This window comes from Chlorella variabilis (assembly GCF_000147415.1).
Source record: "Chlorella variabilis unplaced genomic scaffold CHLNCscaffold_13, whole genome shotgun sequence".
NCBI lineage: Eukaryota > Viridiplantae > Chlorophyta > Trebouxiophyceae > Chlorellales > Chlorellaceae > Chlorella > Chlorella variabilis.
In genome coordinates this window covers 908,248-927,280 of record NW_005435075.1, presented here as the reverse complement: position 1 = coordinate 927,280, position 19,033 = coordinate 908,248, and the positions used below count along the sequence as shown (strand labels likewise).

General features: G+C 68.9%; 6 protein-coding genes across 6 annotated transcripts in view; 4 read left to right on the top strand and 2 right to left on the bottom strand.

Annotated features, from left to right (window-relative positions):
* Positions 1 to 767, bottom strand: part of CHLNCDRAFT_135331 (hypothetical protein) — a gene marked incomplete at both ends in the record, with an annotated part of 5,162 nt that extends 4,395 nt beyond the window's left edge. The window contains 3 exons of the mRNA XM_005846586.1: positions 82 to 119; positions 278 to 407; positions 639 to 767. Coding sequence (XP_005846648.1) covers positions 82 to 119; positions 278 to 407; positions 639 to 767 — 297 coding nt within the window. The remainder of the gene's footprint in view (positions 1 to 81; positions 120 to 277; positions 408 to 638) is intronic.
* Positions 768 to 1,502: 735 nt separating this feature from the next.
* Positions 1,503 to 7,865, top strand: CHLNCDRAFT_53027 (hypothetical protein; the record flags this gene model as incomplete). The annotated part of the gene is made up of 18 exons (XM_005846736.1): positions 1,503 to 1,631; positions 1,787 to 2,202; positions 2,493 to 2,555; positions 2,681 to 2,759; positions 2,910 to 3,030; positions 3,139 to 4,140; positions 4,277 to 4,634; positions 5,186 to 5,267; positions 5,462 to 5,617; positions 5,845 to 5,980; positions 6,223 to 6,332; positions 6,506 to 6,565; positions 6,764 to 6,850; positions 6,984 to 7,046; positions 7,144 to 7,192; positions 7,325 to 7,391; positions 7,566 to 7,699; positions 7,849 to 7,865. 18 exons carry the CDS (start codon positions 1,503 to 1,505, stop codon positions 7,863 to 7,865), a joined length of 3,129 nt encoding a protein of 1,042 aa, XP_005846798.1.
* Positions 7,866 to 9,823: 1,958 nt separating this feature from the next.
* On the top strand, positions 9,824 to 10,150 carry CHLNCDRAFT_15594 (hypothetical protein; the record flags this gene model as incomplete). The annotated part of the gene is made up of 2 exons (XM_005846735.1): positions 9,824 to 9,895; positions 10,019 to 10,150. Coding segments are annotated over 2 exons (204 nt in total), but the record flags the coding sequence as incomplete, so codon positions are not given.
* Positions 10,151 to 12,252: 2,102 nt separating this feature from the next.
* CHLNCDRAFT_135326 (hypothetical protein) lies at positions 12,253 to 14,813 on the bottom strand (the record flags this gene model as incomplete). The annotated part of the gene is made up of 9 exons (XM_005846585.1): positions 12,253 to 12,422; positions 12,597 to 12,651; positions 12,815 to 12,914; positions 13,171 to 13,218; positions 13,359 to 13,522; positions 13,689 to 13,750; positions 13,892 to 13,948; positions 14,115 to 14,405; positions 14,732 to 14,813. 9 exons carry the CDS (start codon positions 14,811 to 14,813, stop codon positions 12,253 to 12,255), a joined length of 1,029 nt encoding a protein of 342 aa, XP_005846647.1.
* Positions 14,814 to 15,623: 810 nt separating this feature from the next.
* CHLNCDRAFT_135325 (hypothetical protein) lies at positions 15,624 to 17,329 on the top strand (the record flags this gene model as incomplete). Its single annotated transcript, XM_005846734.1, has 4 exons — positions 15,624 to 15,653; positions 15,729 to 15,792; positions 15,985 to 16,617; positions 16,758 to 17,329. 4 exons carry the CDS (start codon positions 15,624 to 15,626, stop codon positions 17,327 to 17,329), a joined length of 1,299 nt encoding a protein of 432 aa, XP_005846796.1.
* Positions 17,330 to 18,076: 747 nt separating this feature from the next.
* The window catches only part of CHLNCDRAFT_135324 (hypothetical protein), a gene marked incomplete at both ends in the record, with an annotated part of 4,581 nt that continues 3,624 nt past the window's right edge, over positions 18,077 to 19,033 (top strand). Inside the window, 3 exons of the mRNA XM_005846733.1 lie at positions 18,077 to 18,312; positions 18,458 to 18,635; positions 18,845 to 18,965. Of these exons, the coding sequence (XP_005846795.1) occupies positions 18,077 to 18,312; positions 18,458 to 18,635; positions 18,845 to 18,965 (535 nt within the window). The remainder of the gene's footprint in view (positions 18,313 to 18,457; positions 18,636 to 18,844; positions 18,966 to 19,033) is intronic.

The following is a 19,033-nucleotide window of genomic DNA, read 5'->3' as shown; positions in this document are numbered from 1 at the left end:
GGGGCCGCCGGCTGGCGTGCCGCTGCCGGTGCCGCCGCCGCCGCCGGCGGCTGGCGGCGCCTCGCCCTGCGCCTCGCCCACGCCCGCCACATGGTACTGCGGCTCCGAGGTGTGCTCCCCTGCCCAGCGCACGGTGCAGCAAGCAGCACAAGGCAGAGTGGGAACAGGGAAGCAGCGCCCTCCCTTCATCAGGTTGCTCCACCCAGCGCTGGCAACTAGGGGCCGGTGCACTCCCGCGGGCACAGGGCTGAGCTCGGCGCAGGGCGCGAGCACCCACCTGCCGCCTCTGCCGCCGACAGCGCCGTCTCGTCGTCGCCCGACAGCGCCGACAGCACCGCCGAGGTGCGCTCCCCAAAGCCGGGGTTGTGGGGCGGGTGGGCTCGGCTGATTTGGCTCCGCGGCACGCGCTGCGGAGAGGCAAACACGGGCGGGAAGAGTGCTGGCACGGCGTGAGGCGTGCGGCGAGCGCGGCACCTGCACCGCGCCGCAGCAGCCGATCGCGACCCTAGGAAACAGTCACACACACACCCCAGCCACGTCCACGCACGGATGGAGCTGTTGTGTGCTGCCGTGGGGGCATTGGGGCCTGGTGCACCGGCCCCCCCGCTCGACACCCCAGGCTCGGACGTCCTACTCACAGGGCTCTGAGCGGCGCCATAGTTGACGCTTCCACCCTGCTGCAGCGACTCGTCCCGATCCCCACTCGAGTTGTGCGACTCGCTGGCGGCCTGAGGAGGCCCAACACTGCCAGCGGCTTCCACATCCATCGCGGGTTGCCCGCTGACCGCTCAGCTGCTGTTTGGCTGCTCCCCGCGCATCGCTGTGCCTCTCGGTTGGCAGCTGCTTGGCTCCACAACGTGCTTCACAAGTGAAGCAGATGAGATGTGGAGGAGCCGGCAGAGGGGCGAAGGTCCTCAATGTGCCAGGTGACCTGGCGGTCGGCAAGCCGCGTCCCGCCTGCGGCATTGTTGGGAGCGGACTGCATGCGGAACCTGCCCTCTTTGGATCTACCTGGTGGGGCGCTAAACATGAGCTTTATAAAGCTTGAATGCAATGGGCAGTATCAGCGGGCGCTCCTACTAGCAATGCCCGTGCGAGCACTGTCAGTTGCGCTGGCGTCACGGGACAACTGTCCGTGCCATTACAGCAGCCAGTGAACTGATATGTCTGGCCGTGCTGCTCAAGGTACTGTTGTGTTCTGGGATGTTTTCAATGATACAACTCCATCACGACAACGAGGAACCTCTTGCGACACCCGCTGGTATCTGCTGCTTCCGACTCCTTGACATGTGTTGCCGTGAGCCCGCTTGCGAAGATTCAATGAGCTGTGCTTTCCATTGGGGTTGTGTGGACCCCCACCAATGTGGCAGGGGTGTCAGGCATGAGGTTGCCACACACTGAGGGGCGCTGCGCCGCAAGGCGGCAACCTGCTGTGCCACGTGTCATCGAGAGCCGCAAAATCCTGCGGCTTGGGGCTTCTTAGACATGAGGAGCCATGCAACATGGGCTTGTATGGGGCATGGCGCAGCCCTCCGGCAGCCAGGCCCTTGGACTCTCCCGATGAGCTGCTGGGCTGGACACCAGGCCACTCGAACGATCCCTGCAGGGCCTCGGTGACGCTGAGACCGCAGGTGACATCCCACCGGCCGCAGTGCGACACCAGCGCGTGCCCGCCGCCACCTCCCGCCCGCGCCAACACCTGGCACCGACCGCTCCTGCCCCCTTTGCCAGGCCATCCCAGCCGCAGCGCCTGTGTGCCTCATTACCTCTGCTGTTGCTGCTGCAGGCGGGAGGCGGTGAGGGGCGGGGCAGGCCGCGGCTGCTGGCGTGCCACGACATGGCGGGAGGGTACGGCGATGACCGCTTTTGTCAGGGCGGCTCCCACGCCGACTTCTACTGCCTGCGCCGCTGGCACTCCCTGGACGCCTTCTGCTACTTCAGCCACCGCCTGGTCACCATCCCGCCGCCCGGCTGGATCAACGCAGCGCACGCCCACGGTGTGCCGGTGCTGGGGACCGTCATCACAGAGTGGGAGGCGGGCGCGGCTGCGTGCACGCGCCTGTTTGGCAGCCCAGCGGCGGCAGAAGCGGCTGCCGCGCGGCTGGCGGCCATCGCGCGGCACTATGGGTTTGAAGGCTGGCTGGTCAACATTGAGAATGCGGTGGAGCGCCAGCACATCCCGCACCTGCTGCACTTCCTGCGGTGCGTGAGAATTCTCACTCGACTGCCTTGTGCGATGCCTTCAAGCCCCATGGCGGCGCCCACCCCATCCCATGCCTGTGCATCTTGCAGGGTGCTGACGCACCAGATGCGCCAGGTAGCGCCCGGCCGGAGCCAGGTTGTTTGGTAGGTGGCGTGGGGGGGGTGGGGGGGGGGGGGACGGCATGCCTTGGTCAGCGGCTGTTGGCATGGCCCTTTATGATACGCTTCTGCTGCCCGCCTGTCAGTGCACAGCAAGTAAGTGTGCCTTGCTGCGCTGTACCCTGGTCCAGGTATGATGCGGTCACGACAGAGGGGAAGCTGAAGTGGCAGAACACGCTCAGCCGTCTCAACAGGTTGGTCAAGTGTTGCGGCAGCTTGACATGTCACGGCCGCTCACGGCTTACGGATGACCTGCCGCTGGCCACTGGCAGCCACCCGCCTGCTGTTCATTGCTGGCTGTTTGTTTTACACTCCGCAGGCCCTTCTTTGACGCCTGCGACGCCATCTGGGTCAACTATACCTGGAAGAAAGGAACGCCGGCGCTGGTGCGGCTCGAGGTGCGCGCCACGCCATCCCTTCCCTCTCATCGCCTGCCATGTCCGCCGCCGCGCGTGCGAGTTCAGGAAATGCATGCACCCGTTCCATGTGTCAACACCGCAGCGCCGAGCGCCTGCTCATGTCTGCGCCCGCGTCTGCTGCTGCTGCAGGCGGGGGAGCGGTGCGCGGATGTGTTCATGGGTGTGGACTGCTTTGGGCGCGGCACCTATGGCGGCGGCGGCTTTGCCTGCGATGTGGCCCTCAGGGCCTGCCTGGAGCAGGGACTGTCAGGTGGGGTGCATGGTGGAGGGAGGGCGCTCCTCCCGCTGGCAGCCTCCCGCCCGCCTGTGGTGCCAATGTAGTGGAGCGCCGCCGCGCCATGGCCGCTGCCCTCTGCAGCCGCGCTGTTTGCCACTGGCTGGCCGTACGAGGGCGACTGCGGGGCAGACGCGCCTGCTTGCTGGCGGCAGCGCGACGCCCGCTTCTGGGCCTGCATCGAGAGCGCCTGGGAGGGCGGCAGCCGCGCCAGCAGCTCCAGCCCTGGCAGCAGCGCTGCCAGAGGCGCCATCCAGGAGCTGCCGCTCTTCACTGACTTCAGTGTAGGCAGCGGGCACAGCATGTACCAGGCGGGGCGCCAGCTGTCGCCGCAGCCCTGGTACAACCTGAGCCTGCAGTCGCTGCAGCCGATGCTGCGGGTGCAGCTGGAGGATGGTGAGGAGGATGCGGGAGCGGCAGCGGCGGGCAGCGCAGGCGGCAGCAGACGCCAAAGCGGCAGCGCGGGCAGCAGCGGCAGCAGGGTGCAGGCAGATGTGTCGCGGGAGCTGGCATACAGCCGGGGCAGCAGCCTGAGGTTGAGCGGCTGCTTGCGACCGGGTCAGCAGGCAACGGTGCAGCTGTTCCGCACCGCAGTGCCGCTGCCTGCAGCCGGCATGCGGGTGCGCCTCTGTGCCACCCCGGCGCAGGGCGTGAAACAGAGGCTGGCGCTGCGCCTTGCTCCTGGCAGCAGCAGCAGCCTGGATGTCAGTGGCGGCAGCATCGAGCTGCTGCCTGCGGTGCGCCATTCAGGCACAGGCACAGACGACGGGGCAGGGGTCTCAGCAGCCAGCAGCTCCAGCCCCAGCTCCGCTCTGGTGCTGGCAGCCAGCAGCGAGCATGTGGTGCAGCAGCAGGGCTCCACAGCAGCAGCAGCAGGTCCAGATGCAGCAGCAGCAGCAGCAGGGCCAGATGCAGCAGCCCCCTGGCCACAGTGGGTCACACGGTCGTACTTGATTGGGGCTGACATGCTGGCAGCCGGGCTGGCTGGCAGTGGCGACCCACTGCTGCTGACAGGCGTCGACGTGGTGCTGCTGGGTGCGGGGCGTGCTGGAGATGGCAGCCCTGCTCCCTTTGAAGTGCACTTGGGTGAGGCCAAGGGGCTAAAGCAGTGGAAGCAGGGTGCCACAGCTGCGTCGCTGTGGCTTGGTCTGCTTCATGACGTGACCACCTGCCCGCCACCGCCCTGGCTGCCTCAGCTGCCGATGAGTGGCCCTTCCTGCAGGCGAGCTTTGCATCGAGGAGGCGTTCCCCAATGGCGGCCCACCAGCGCCTCCCAGCAGCGTGCAGCAGCTCGCTTGCAGCGACGTTCGACTGGTGGCGGCGGCACCTGGGCCGGATGGCGCCCCCACTTCGGCACTCTCTGTGCGGCTGACGTGGCACGCACCGGAGGATGGCCTTGCCACGCGGTGCTGCCATGTGTGGTGCGCGTTTGGCGGCTGTGGCGACGAGGGCGCAGCGCCTCGCTGGCTGGGCGCCGCATGCTGCTGCGCCTACTGGCTGGCTGGCGTTCCAGTCCCCTGCGGCGCCACAGCGGTGACCTTCATGGTGCAGCCAGAGGGCTGCAACGGCTATGCTGAAGAGTTAGCGCGGGTGGCGCGGCTGGAAGTTGGCTTGCCCATGGAGGCTGAGGAGGCCCCTGCACTGCGGCAACAGGAAGCAGCAGAGGGGACACTGCAGGAAGGGGACGGGGCGCTGGCGCTGACCTGGCGCGGCCTGTGCCACACCCTGCAGCAAGCTTTCCGCGCTTTGAGGGATTGGAACGTGTTTCAGTAGCTGCTGCCTAGCAATTGAGCTCGCTTTTTCGGTTTCAAACCTTCGCACGCTCCAGTCAGTTTGGCGGGCTGGCGGGGCGGTAGAGCTCTCCGGCGCTACACGAGCAGCACACTCACAGTCAGGCAAGGTGGATAGGCTGACACGCCTCGCGGTGCTGACCGCCCGCCCCTCGCGCGTCCAATGCGCAAGGGGGCATGCCGCAATTCGTTCCTAGTGCCTGTGTACGTAAATCTATGGACGTAAAGCTCGCAATTCGGCGAGAGTCCTGGGCCCGCGCTATACTTTCACTCTGGCGGTGGACCCACCGCCACGCCCGCTGCCGGCTTGCTTCGAGGCTTGCCCCGCACATTGCTTGCAGGCATAGCATGGCAGAACAACAGACGTCTGTCGGCAAGAAGGTACGGGGCGTCGGCAGCCTACGCAGCGGGTTTGGGGAGCAGGTGAGCAGACGCAGTCTGGTTGCGGGCAACTCCCGTTCTTACAAGAGGCGGCGGTTGGGGCAGAACAATCAGGGGAAGCGGCTACAGTGTTGGGGCACCCAGGAAGGCTGGACTGGCCCCAAAGTCTCCCTCGAATCATATCAACTCCACCCTCCCAACTTCACCCCCACACCCCACCCCACCCGCAAGCGCAGCCAACCTCCAACCGCCCCTCGGCGCCCGCCGCCGGTTTTGGCAGCAGCTCCCGCGACGCCTACCAGAAGCAGTTTGCCAGCACAGAGGTGGACAAGGCGCAGGCGCGGTCGCGCGGTAACATCGACAACCCGCTCGGCGCCTGCTACGCCATCCCGGTGCGGGGGAGGGTGCCCGCAGGCAGCCCCACGGCACCGCCGCCGCCGGGACACAGCCCAATCTGCCCAGCTGAGGGCGCGCCAGCACACAGCCGTTCCTCTGTGCTAGGCACAGAAGCAAGCCTGGGAGCCCTGGGTAGCTCACAGTCGAGGACTTCTCGGCTGCCCTTTACCATCCATCACCGGGCATGTACTGCCCTGACTGTACTGCTGTGTACCGCCTGCAGGACACCATTGAGAAGCAGGTGCTCAGCACGCAGCCATCGCCTCCCCGCATGCGCTTTGGCACCGGCAAGCGCCCCAGCATGGCGGTGAAGACGGATGCGCCGGGGCCGGGCGCCTACAAGATGAGGCCCGCCATCGGTGGGCCACCCACGCGGGCTGGGGGCAGTGGCGGCGGGCTGCCGTGGCCTTCCTAGACCACAGCTCAAACCCGTCTTCGGCTGCATGTTCATGTTCATGGCCCGGGTGCAGCCCCGGGGTCATGCCACCTCAGCATGCCACCTCAGCATGCCACCTCAGCATATGCCGCCTCAGCCTGCCGGAGCCAGCAGCGACCCGCCGCCCACCTGCCTGCCGCCGCCGCTGCCTGCCGCCTGGCGCAGGCGACACAGTGGAGTCCACGCGGGCCAGCGCCCCCCGCATGAAGTTTGGGTCTGGCAGCCGCGACCAGGCCAACCGCCTGTTCATCAGCTCGGAGCACGAGAAGTGCCAGGTGGGCGGGCGGGCACGGCTCCATGGCCAGCGGAGGAAGCATGCGGGGAGACAGGCGGGGACAGAGCCGGGCAGGGCGGTCCAGGGCTGCCAGGCATCGCAAGCGCTGTGCAGCCTCGCCCATGCTTGCTGAAGCTTCAGTCTGTGCATTCTTGTGTTGTGGGCGGCACGCAGGTGGGCGTGGACAGCCCCGGCCCGTCGTACAACCTCCCCGCCGGGATGGGCCGGCAGCAGGTGAGTGGCAGGACGGGGTGGCTGCTGCCGCCTGCCAGGCAGCAGTGTGCTGTCCTGGTTGCCTGTATGGTGTCTGTAAGCCTCTCCCGCAATGTAAGATGCGCTGCTTCGGCCCTGCTGCCTCAGTTCTCCCCCCGCACTTGTTCTGGCAACTGCCTGCTGCACAAGCCTGGGCGCCACCTGCCCCTCTCCCCACAGCTGTCCACCAAGAAGAGCCCGGGCACGTTTGTGATGCCCAAGGGGCAGCGCTTTGTGGACAACGATGTGCGGGAGGCGGCGCAGAAGGTGGGGGGGCGCCTTGCCTGGCACGGGCCTTGCCTGCCATGCGAGTGGCATTAGGCATGGCACTCTGTGCTTGGAGCTAACCCCGCCTGCTCATGCTGCCACGCCTCATCCCTGCTGCACTTGGATGGCACAGCCTGGAGCGGGAGCCTACAACGTGCCCAGCAGCATCGGCGGGCAGGCCGACAAGGCTGCCGTGGTGCGCTGGCAGTGCGGTTACGGCTGGCGGTAGCGGCTGGCGGGGGCTGGGTCCACTGCGTTGATAGCGGCGTCCTGCCCTGCCCTCCCCTCTGCAGGCGGCATCCACGCTGCGCAACAGCCCCACCATCCGCTTTGGCACAAGCAGTGAGTGGCGGGCAGGGCTGGGGCAGGCAGGCTCCCCTGTGGGCAGTCCAACGCCGCGCCGGCTCTTCTCCAGGCGTGCCACATCCACACATGCTGCCTGGCCATGCTGCCTGCCCCCTCCACTGCCCGCAGCACGCGACCAGGACGCCAAGGTCTTCATCAGCCAGGAGCACGAGAAGGGCAGCTACGGAAGCTGCAGGTCAGTGCAACAATGGCACGCCGCTGTCAGCACTGGTGGTGTGCGTGCCACCACTGCCCACCACCTGCAACACCCCCAACAGCCGCTGATGGCAGGGCAGCACTGGTGCAGACTGCGCTCCCACTGCATGCCACGCCCCACCTCCACCACCCACCCTGCCCCTCCACCCTGCAGCCCGGGCCCCGTCACCGCCAACCCCGCCAGCAGCATGGGCCGCCAAATCCTGTCCACCAGGTCCTCGGGGGCGTGCCTGGGCTTTGGCACCGGCAAGCGCCTGGTGGAGCACGCCACGGATGTGCCGGGGCCGGGTGAGCACGCAGCGGGCATGGGCTGGGCATTTAGAGAGATGTCGAGTACAGATGGTATGGCTCTGTGGTAGCTGAGCCATGCTGTGGATGCTGTGGTCAACGTGTCATGACCAGCCCACTGTTCCCCTCCCGCCTGCTGCCTGCTGCAGGCGCATACTATGCGTGAGGGCGGCGGCAGCGGGGGAAGTTCGAGGTGACGGGGACCTTACAACCAGGCGCTCCCTGGGAGGGCGGTTGGGGCAACTTTTGGTGTCAACGTTATCAGGGAGGAAACAACAGCATTAGGCAGGCTATTCGATGGCAGGGCGCCCTATAAGAAAGTGTGAGACAAGAAAGTGTAGGACAAGAAAGAACAACAGCTTAGGCAGGGAAAAAGAAAGATAGAGCAGCACTGGAACGACTTCATGGAGTGCAATTCGGTCAGCAGCACTGCGGCATCGGGTCCACCACGTCAAAGGTGTCGGGGCGGGACTTGGCCCGGTACTCCTCCATCTCCCGCTCGCGCCGCCGCACCTCCGCCGCCGTCAGCGGCACGTGGCTGGCCGCCATGCGCTCGCAGCGGTACTGGTGGCTCAGGGCGACGCGGCAATGCTGCAGGGCCATGCCGTCGATGCCCGCGGTGCGGCGCCGCGCGACGGCTGCGGCGTGCTCCAGCTGGCGGCGCTCGGCCACGGTGGAGGCGGTCAGCTCCAGAAGCTCCGTCTGCAGCGCATCGATCTGCAGCGCGCGCGGGGGGCAGCAGGCAGGGGCGGGGCACGTAAACGCCAAGAGCGTGGCCAGCGGTCGTGGCAGCAGAGCGTGCAGGGCTGGACGGCTGCCAGGTCGAGCCCCGGGACCCGCCACGCGGCGCGGCGCGCACCTGCTGCGCCGCCTGCTGGCGCTCCTGCTCGGTGGCCGCCCTCATTTCCGTCTCCTCCTGCTCCACCGTCGCCGCCCGGGCCTGGCTGCGCGCCAGGCGGGCCTGCACCTGCCGCGCCTGCTGCCGCGCGCCGGCCGTGCGGGCGCGGCACTCTGCCAGCAGCCCCGCCTGCAGCTGCACGTGCTGCTGCACGGCGGCCAGCTCCCGGGCCAGGGCCGACAGCCGGGCCCCCTCCGCGTCGCACTGCGACTGCTGGCGCCCCGCCAGGCGCAGCGTCTGCAGCGCCGCCATGCTGTGGCTGCTGCGCACGCCGCTCCGCAGGTCGGCCGCTGCCAGCATGGCATCCAGGCTGTCTGCCACCTCCTGGGGCAGCACCGGCTCGATGGCGACGGCATGCTGCAGCCCTGCCGCCTCCTCGGCACCGGCGCCACGCTCCGCCTCCTCCTCTGGGATGACCGCTGCGTGGGCGGCCTGCCAGCGCCGCGGCGGGCGCACCGCCGCTGCCAGTGGGCGCAGCACTTGTTGCACGCCCTCCAGGGGCCTGGGAGACTTGAAGAAGGCCTGCAAGGGGGAGCGAGGCATGGAGGCATGTGAGCGGGAGGCATCCCACCGCAGGTAAGCGTGGCCGTTGTTGCGCCAGCAGCGGCGCCGCCACCGACGCGCACCGAGATGGTCCACCGGTCTGTGGCAGCGGCGGGCGAGGCCTGGTCCTGGTTGCACGTCGTTTGCAGCTCTTGCAGCTTGCTGGACCGGCTGCCTGCAGCAGATGTGGCACGCGCTGGCGCCTTAGACCATTGGGCGGCGGCGCGGAGCGCAGAAGGTGGGGCAAACAATGCAAATGACACTGAGGCATCTCACCCTTGTCATTGCCGGCGGGGCGGAGGCCAAAGAGCTGCTTGGCTGCCAAGGCCACGCGGGGGAGCGCCATGACGCAGGAGGCACTGTTGGCGGGTCTGGGGGTCTTCAGTATGTCTGCCAAATAGTCTGGAATGCGCCACCGGCCCAGTAATGGCCAAACGAGACACGCCGCTGCGGCGCCTGCTGCCCACGTCGACGGTGCAGTGAATGCTGCCGCAGAGCAGCGCATCGCATCCCGAAAGAGTTGCACTGGATGTGTGGACCGCCCTGCCACTGTCAGAGCTCAAACGAGTCACTTGGACTTGTGTGGGACTTGCCCAGAGCATTTCAGGCGGCCATCTCTGGCGGAAAGATAGAGGGAGTGTGACTGGTATAGTTGGAAGCGCCTGGCACGGCATCAGGGCAGCATGGAGGAAAATGCCTACCAGCTGCTCGGCCTGGAGCAGGGCCCAACGGCGACGGAGGCGGAGATAAAAAAGGTGCGGACAAGCGCATCGTTTGGGAGCGCTGCCAGGCCGGGACGGTGCTCCGCGCGCCGCTGCCGCCGCCTGCTCCCCGCCCCTGCCCCGCTCACGCGACGCGCTGCGGCCTCCGCCTTGCAGGCCTACCGCAAGCTGGCGCTGGTCAAGCACCCAGACAAGAACCCGGACAACCCGGCGGCGGCCGATGAGTTTGCGGTGCTGCAGAAAGCTTACGACCTTCTCACCGACAAGGAGGCCCGCGCCGCGCTCGACACGCTGCTCCAGTGCGCCCCGCCCGCCCCCCTGCTGCCGCCTGCTGCTGCCGCTGCTCTGGATGGTGGTGCCAGGAGGCTGCGCGGCTGGCGCCGGTGACAGAGTGGCTGGCTTTGCTGTGCTGGTGCTGCTGCCCTTGCCAGGCAGCGGCCTGCCCCCAACGCCGCTGCCGTCGGGCCGTGCCGCTGCCTCTCTCTCTACCTCGGCCTGCCTGCCAGCCTGCCAGCCTGCCCACGCTGCTGCCACCCGCGTCCTGCAGGGCCAAGGCGCTGCGCACTGAGCGCATGGCGGGGCACGACGAGAAGCGGCGGCGCATGATGGAAGACTTGGAGCGGCGGGAGAAGGGGTGGCAGGCGGCGCGCACGCAGGTGAGGCGCCGCGCCCTCGCTTCAGCCCTGTGTGCTCCCTTGTGGCGCAGCTGGCGAGCCGGTTGCACCCAGCCCGGCCAGCCCATGATCCTGCCTGCCTTGCTGCCGTGTGTTGGGGCGGCCTGTGAGTTTGCAGGAGGAGACGGCGCGGGCCAAGCTGCACTCTGAGATGGAGCGGCTGCGGCGGCAGGCCGCCGAGCGGGCGGCAGGCAAGGCGGCAGAGCAGCGGGCAGCTGCCGCTACTGCGGCGGCGGCAGCCACGGCGCAGCACGCGGGGCAGCAGGGCGCGGCGGCTGCCGGCCCGGGGCGGGGCGGGGGCGGCGGCGCTGGGGGGGGGCCGGCGCCGCCTGGGGAGGTCAGCGAGGAGATGCAGGAGCGGCTGGGGCGCACCCTCAAGGTCTCGTGGTTCAGAAAGGTGCGCCCCGCTCCTGCTGCGCTGCCCCTGCCCCTGTGCTCCTGGCCTTTGCGCCGGGCCTCTGCCCCGGGCAGCAACCAGCGCCGCCGCCGGCTGCCGCGCATGCGGCGCGCGGCCAGGCCTGCCACCTTCCCTGCTCCCTGCTCCCTGCTGCCTGCTCAGTCCAGCCGGTGCCGGCCGCCGCCTGCCCGCCGTGCCGCCTGCTGCAGGATGGAGAGTATGGCGCTGCGCAGCTGCGCCAGGCCTTTGCGGCGCACGGCCCGGTGGAGGATGTGGTGCTGAGGGAGGGCAAGAAGCGGCGAGGCGGTGCACTGGTGGTGATGGCGGAGGCGGCGGGCGCCGCCGCCGCGGCCGCAGCCGTCACCGGCCCGCTGTCCAACCCGCTGCTGGTGGTCCCTTTCAACAAGGCGGCGGCCGGCGGCGGCGGCGGCGGCGGCGCCGCCGCGGACGAGCCGGGCGGCGGCGATGCGCATGTGCCAGCTGGCGCGCCGCCGCAGGACAGCCGCCCCGCGGCGGCCGTGTTTGGTGCCGCGGCGGCGCACGTGAGGCATTCCGCCTCGGCGCCCGCGTTTGCGGCGGGGGCGGCGGCGGCGGCGCCGGGAGCCGGCCTGGGCCGCCCGCCTGCCGCCCCGCTGTTTGCTGCGGGCGCGCGGCCGGGCAGCAGCGCCTCGCAGCACCAGCGCCCGGCGGCCTCGCTGTTCCCCGGCGCGGGGGCGCAGCCAGCGGCAGCCGCAGCCGGCGGCGCCAGCCGGCCGCTGTTTGGCGCCGGCGCCACGGCGCCAGGCAGCAGCGGCGGCAGCGCGCCCGCCTTTGCCTCCTTCTCCTCCTTCCGCCCCTCCTCCTCCGCCGCCGCCGTGGGCTCGCTCAACGGTGGCCTGGAGGACGCCACGCTTGCCAAGATGCGGCAGGCGGCGGAGCGGCGGCGGCTGGTAGAAGAGATGGAGCGAGGCGACGAGGGCAGCTAGGCTCGCTCCTGACCCTGCGGGTGCCTGCCCGTCTGTGTGCACATGCTGCTGGTTGTGTCCGGCGTCTGTACAGTGCAAGGCATGAGACGTTGGAGGCAATGGAAGGGGCACAGGCATAGCAGGCATAGCAGGCATAGCAGGCATGTCGGCGCCGGGGGCTGCACAGGGCGTGCGGTGCACAGGTCGCAGCTGTGTACACAGGGCAGGCGGGTGATGATGGTTATCGAAGCAGGATTCGTTCCGAGAGGGTGGGGCAGCGAGGTCAGAGGATGGGAAGATAAGATGACAGCCACTGAGCAATGTAAATGGGCAGGTGGGGGAGCTGAGCAGAACGGTGCCTGGTGTTCTCCCTCCCTACTCCTGCTGCGCCTCCCGCTTCAGGGCCTCGCCAATCATCTTGTCAGTCTGCTCCCACAGCCGCCGCGCCAGGTCGCCGTCCTGGGCCAGCTTGGACGGGTGGCAGAAGCGGCGGCCCCAGTAGCCCCGCGCCGTGCTCCCAATCTGGCAGTCAGCCAGGTACTCGCCTGCAGCGCGGAAAGAAGAACACAGCTCTGGGCAGGCTGGCTGAGCGGCACGACAGAGCAATCAATGCAGCAGGGCTGCCCGCCCCCGCCACTGCCAGGCGGCCAGGCAGCCATCTTGCCGCAAAGTGTAGCGGCAGTGGCCGCCCTGCCGCTCGCACAGCCGCAGCGGCTCACCCGAGTGCCCCTCCAGCTCTGGCGCCACGCAGCCAAAGATGGTGGTGGCGGCGCCCTGCGGGGCAGCGGGACACGGCACGAGAGAAAGTGGGCGGCGGGGTGGGCGGTTCCGAAATGGAAGGCTGCTGCAATCACCTCCAGCAGCGGGCATACCAGCACATCCCCCACTTCTACCCACTCTATTCATGTGCACACCCACCCACCCACCCACCCCGCACCTGCGGCACAGTCTTGCTGCCCAGCAGGCCAGCCAGGCCCGGCACCGCGTTCACCAGCCGCCATGTGCGCTGCAGCGCGCCCTTGCCCGCCATGTGGCGGCTGCAGGGAGCGGGGCAGGAGCGGCAGGGCAGGCGGCGGCAGGTGGGTGGGCCGCCGGGCGTGCAGGCACAGCCCGTCTGCTCCGACAGAGGCCGGGCGCTGGCCAGGGCAGAGGGACGGCGGCCCAGGCCCGGCCTGGGTGCAGGCGAGAGTACAGCAGGGGGTGGCCCCTCGCCTCCCCACATGCCTGCCTGCCTGCATCCGCACATGCCTGCCTGCCGCGCCGCCCACTTGCCTGAGCGGCGTGTCGATGAACCCAGGGTGGGCGCTAAAGGCCTTGACCGCCGCACCCTCCTCCTCCATCCTGCGCCACGGGCGGCGCGGCCCACGCGCGGTGCGGCTCACATCCCGTGCACCAAAAAGCGGCGCGGCAGGGGCCAGCGCCGCCGTGGCCGCCGCCCGCCCGCCGGCACGGCACGCGCGGGCCGGCGCCGCGGCACGCACCTGCGCGCCAGCTCCCGGGCGAACAGCGCGTTGCTGAGCTTGCTCTGGCCGTAGGCGGGCCAGGCGGAGTAGGTGCGGCGCTCCCAGCTGAGGTCGTCCATCGGCAGCTCCTTGGCGAAGTTGTGGCCAAAGGAGGTGAGGGCCACCACGCGGGCGGGGGCGCCCTGCGGGCAGCGGGCGGGGCGGCGGTGGTGGCGGCGGCATGGTCGGGAACAGGCGCCGCCCAATCGGGGCCCTCGGGCGTGGGACCATGCAATTGCAGCAGCAGCAGGCGCTGCGACCGCGGGAGGGCAGCGGGGGGCGCTCCCAGCTGCTGCTGCGGCCTCCCACCTGCGCCTTCATCTTTGGCAGCAGCAGCTGGGTCAGGTACTGGTGGCCCAGGTGGTTGGTGCCTGAAGGCGGGGAGCGGGGGGGGGCACAGCGTGACCACAGCGGCATGCACATGCACACACGTGCGAGGCAGCAGCTCCACATCCGGCCCCCCTCCATCTGCGCAGCCAGGGCGGCAGCCAGCGGCGCAGCGCAGCGCTCACCCCACTGCGCCTCAAAGCCCTGCTTGGTGAGCGCCTTGGCAGGCAGGCCCATGATGCCTGCAGGCGGTCAGGAGGCGGGCAGCACGGCGAGCAGCCGTGGCGGGCCAAGCACCGCTGCACTGATCCGCCCCCCACGATGCGCAAAGCAGCGCTGGCCTGCCTGCCTCGAGCGGACACTCACACACACGACACTGCGGCCCCACCCCACCCCTATCAGCCTCACCCGCATTCAGCACCAGGAAGTGGATGGCGGGCAGGGAGGCCACCGCGGGCAGGCGGCAGAAGGCCTGCACGCTGCGCAGGTCAGCGAGGTCCAGCGGAGCCACGGTGATGCGCCCCGGCGCCGGCCCCCGCGGCCCCTCGCCCTCCCCGCCGGCCTCGCCCGCGCCCCGGGCCGCTGCCAGGCCGGCGGCGATGCCGTCGGCCACCTCCTGGCCCGCGGCCACGCTGCGGGAGCAGAGGACGACGTCGGCGCCCGCGCCCGCCAGCACGCGCACCGTCTCGGCGCCCAGGCCTGCGTGCCGGCGTGGGGGGAGGGCAAAGAGGTGTGCAGCGGCCATGTCATGAGCTTGACAGCACGATAGGAAGCGATTCGTTGCAGTAGAGGCCCAAGCAGCCCGATGCACATCAGCCAGCCGCCATGCCGCCGCCTGTGTGTAGGCGTGCCGTGGCCGCGCCGAGTCACCTGAGTTGCCGCCTGCACGGGTGCGGCAATGGGGAGGGCCAAGGATCAATTGCAGAGGTCAGGAGGACCCAAGGAGGGCTGCAGCAGCGGGGTGCTCTGCCGCCCCGCAAAGCACAGGGGCGGCCGTCTCTCACCGCCCCCCTCTCGGAGATCACCTGTGACGATCGCGCTCTTCCCACTCAGGTCCGCTCCCCTCAGAGCCTCAGTTGCAGTTGTGTAGAAGCCTAGGGCCGCCATCGCCCAGGAGCTCGTGTGTTTGCAAGTGGTTCTGGGTGTGAAAGGCAAGCGTTTGCAGGCTGTCGGTTCGCTTTAAGACGCAGGAGAGGGTGCTTCCAGAGACTCTCCTCTGGGTTGCATGATCGCCGGCGGTGCGCACAGCTGGCACCTGGCGTGACCGCAATGTACTGCGTTCGCTGCCCTGTCAGGGCTCATTGCGCCCCTGCACGCCTGCCCTACCCTCTTTCCTCGCAAGGTGACTCCCAATGAACCCTTGGGGCCTCCCAATACCGACAAAGCCCGCACTGGCGCACGCCGCCGCTGCCCACGGTGGCGGTGCAGGGTGCAGAGCTGCAGGTAGCGCTGGGCCAGGGGCAGCCACACCCATGATAGTGCCGTTATCAGCCCAACCCTTTTCCCAAGCGTGCATGGGAGGCTGCATGGCGCTGGGGTTGTCGCCGCGGGTCGGGGCGGCCCTGTGGCGGCATCGAGCTCAGTATCCCCTCCGTGGAGCTCCCATGTGCGGGCGCCATCTTGTGGCGAGCGCCTCTTGGGGAGCAAGTGGGACGTGGGGGCACTCGTGATCTGGGTAACGGCGCGAGTCATGCAGGCTCGTTGCCTGGCACGCCTCGCACCTGCCGCAGGACCACTTCCCGCGCTTTGTTCTCTGTGTCCCATCCCTCTTCCGCATGCCCAATGTGCTAAAATCGCATTAAGAGTCCCCCGGCTGTTGTTTTTTGCCCCCGGCCGGTGCCGGGCCTGTTTTCTCGCTGCTCAAGCTCACTCGCTCGTGTTGGTACGCTCCATTCGCGCCTGCCATTCGGCTAGGCGATGCAGGTCGTCCACGACGTGCGCTGTCAGGTGAGGCCTGGTGGACGGGGACCTCCTTTAGTCCTCCGCCTGGCCACACTCCCAGCGTGCTCCTGCTTCCTGCAGGTGTGTGGTGCAGAACTGGGGGTCGATGTCACTCGTTCCTTCTTCCGCCGTAATGCCATTTGCGGTGAGTGCCTGCCGCCGCTGGCGGGGTCCCGACCCCCGGCCGCCGACAGCGCCGCCCCCCCTTACCCCGCCTTGCCCCGCTGTGCTGCTGGGCTTGGCTTCTTGTGTCACGCGCTGCTATAAATGCATGGGCACCGTGGCGGTGGGGCTGGAGCGCAGTGAGCCGACCATGCCGCCTGCCTGCCTGCCGCAGAGGAGCATGCCCGAGCAGAGACGGTGCCAGACCCCAGCTGGAGCGGCGGCCTCATGCGCTTCTGCCAGCAGTGCACGCGGCTGCAGCCACTGGCCCAGTTCGACGGCACCCGCCGCTCCTGCCGCGCCAGCCTTTCTAAGCGGCGCATCAGGAAGCGGCCCGGCGGCAGCCCCCGCGGCGGCAAGCGTACCGCGTTGTACGCGCGGTGCGGCGGCGGCAACACCCTGCACGGCAGCAACAGCGACAGCGAGGGCAGCGGCGGCGGCCACGGCAGCAGCGACAACCTGCGCATGCAGTACGGGCCGCACCGCCACCAGCTGCCGCCGCACCCACAGTGGTACGAGGCCAGCGGCAGCGCCAGCCTGCGAAGCAGCAACTCGGAGCAGGCCATGACGTCCGGCTCGGCGCCTGCCCCGCCCAGCTGGGGAGGGCCGGCGGCAGCCGGGGCCGCGGAGCAGACGCAGCGCTGGCTTGCCGCACGCCAAGCGCCACCCCGTGGGGCGTTTCCGAGCGGGCCCGTGGCTGCCGCAGCGGCGTCAGCCCCACCGCCGGGCCCCGCCGTCGGCAGCGTTCTTGCCAACCTCAGCACAACAGACCTGCAGCGGCTTGCGTCTCTGCTGGAGCGGCTGCAAAGTGAGGAGAGGCTTGCTGGCTGAGCATGGCAGGGCCATGCCAGCTTGAGCTGGCTGCTTGCGCAGGACGGCCATGTCTTGTAAAGATCGGGCTGGTTCTGCAGCTGCCGTCTCATCCCTGAATTTCTTCTGCACTTGCAGGCCCATTGCCACAGCCGCCGCTGCAGCCGCAACAGAGCGCATACCTCGCACCCAGCCTGGCACCGCTGCTGTACCGGGCGCCGCTGCCAGCCACTGGCAGCACTGCGGCAGCACAGCTGGCCCAGATGCTGGCAGGGTTGGGGACTTCGGCCGCACACGTACGCCAGGCGCTGGCCGGTCTGGGGCCCGCAGGCGCCCTGCTCTTGCAGCAGATTGACGCCGTGTCGCAGCGGGAGCTGCAGCAGAGGCAGCAGCAGCAGGAGCAGCAGCTGCACGAGGCGCAGGCCAGGCTGGCGCAGCTGCTGCAGGCGGTGCTCGCGCCCACGGCCAGCAGCGGGCAGCAGCAGCAGCAGCAGGAGCAGCTGGTAGCTCCCCCACCTGCAGTTGGCACTGATACGCCGGCCGGGACCACCACGGATGCGGCAGCGGAGGCCAGCACCGGTGCGGCAACCGGGACCAGCGCGAGCGCAGCTGCCGGCAACAGCACCTCAGCACAGCCCGACCCTGTGCTGCAGCAGTTCTTGGGCATGCTGCTGTCTGCAGCGCAGGCACCGGCGGCCCCACAACCGTGATCACACCCTGGAAAACAGGCCCCGGCTCCTGCTCTTGTTGACAGCATGTCCTTGTGCATGCCCTAGCCGTGCAGTGACAGAAGCAACAAACAACTCCCCTTTGGCACTGCCTGGCAAATAGCCAGCCTCCCTTGCCCTACAAAAACGAAACTTTCGTCGTTTGCGCAGCTCTGAATGTGCTGCAAGCCCCTTATCCACGCAATGACGCCTTGTTACTGCCATTTTTTTTCCAATCTCTCTCAGACCTCTCTCAGCCATAGGCTATGGCGGAGGGGTAGGGGGTCTCTGCCGGCGGCGGCTGTGCGCCTTCACCCCCTACCCCAGTGAGCCACAGACCACTCTACCTGAGTCGCATGCCCCCTGCCCACCGCTCAGCACTCCTTGGTCACCCCCGTGCTTCTCGTATCCACCCTGTTGTTTTACAACCTATCTTTACAGGCAGCTCAACATCATCTCCAGCTCGTGCTGGCCTCAGGCTTCACTACTTGCCAGGCGGCTGCTGCTCCCGCCCCTGTCCCCCCCGCGTCTGTCACACCTTGGTGCATCTCCCTCCAGCAGATGCAGGAAGCTTCAGACTTCTACACATGGTATAATTCCAGTATACAGTCGGGCAAACGCTATGGAGGGTAGCGAGATAGAGGACGGCGGTGCAAGGGCGCACTGAGCGTGCGGCGGGGCGCCACCTCAGCATGCATGCAAACGAAGCCCGACATCGCCCCACCAGCCCACAGCACAATCCCAGCCAACATGGACGCCACCAGCAGCAGACGCCTAGCAGCTTTGGGCGGCCATCTGGTTTCCGCAAGCGCCGTTTCGGAGGGTGGCGGCGCCGTGGTGAATGAGCAGATGGCGGGTCTGGGCCTCAACGACACCGCCGCCACCGGCAGCGGCGTGCAGCAGGAGCTGCAACGCCTGCTGGAGCACGACAGCTTTGAGGAGCGCCGGCGGATGAAGGAGCTCATGAAGAGCGAGCTGTTCATACCGTGAGCGACGCCCGCGGGCGCTGATCGCGGCATGCACGAGCGCCGCCGCCGCCACCCGCCGCCGCCGCTGCCGCGCCATGCGTGCCAGCCTGCCTCCTCTGCCCACCTGCCCGCCGTCTGGCCCTCCGGGCCTGCCCGCCTGCAGGCGGTACGCGGTCCCGCTGGCGGAGGAGCGCGAGCTGGCGCTGCAGCGCCTGCGCGTGCTGTGCCACTCGGGCAACTTTCGAATCGAGGACTTTCGTGTCGACCCCATGCGCATCTTTGCCGCCCACGAGTGTGCCGCCTTTGCCGACCCCAGCATGGCCACCAAAATGACGGTGCAGGTGGGTGCGGGGTGTGTGGCGGGGGGTGGGGGAGGGCAGGAGAGGGCACCGTGTGGGAGGCGTGAAGGGTGCTCAGGAGGAGCCTCCAAGGGGCCGCCTCCGCCTGGGATGGTTGCACGGTGTGATCAGCGGGCGGCGCCCTGCCCGCCGGCCGCCACCCGGCCCCATGCCGCCGCCGCCTCCCGCGCCCCTCCCTCCCCCACACACAGTTCAACCTGTTTGGCGGCACCATCCTGAAGCTGGGTACGCAGCGGCACCACGACCTGCTGCTGCGCGGCATCACCTCCCTCGACGACATTGGCTGCTTTGCGCTGACGGAGCTGGGGTATGGTGCGTGGCGCTGCGATGTGGGGTATGGTGCGCGCCGCTACCCGGGCCCAGAGCGCGCCGCCCCTCCC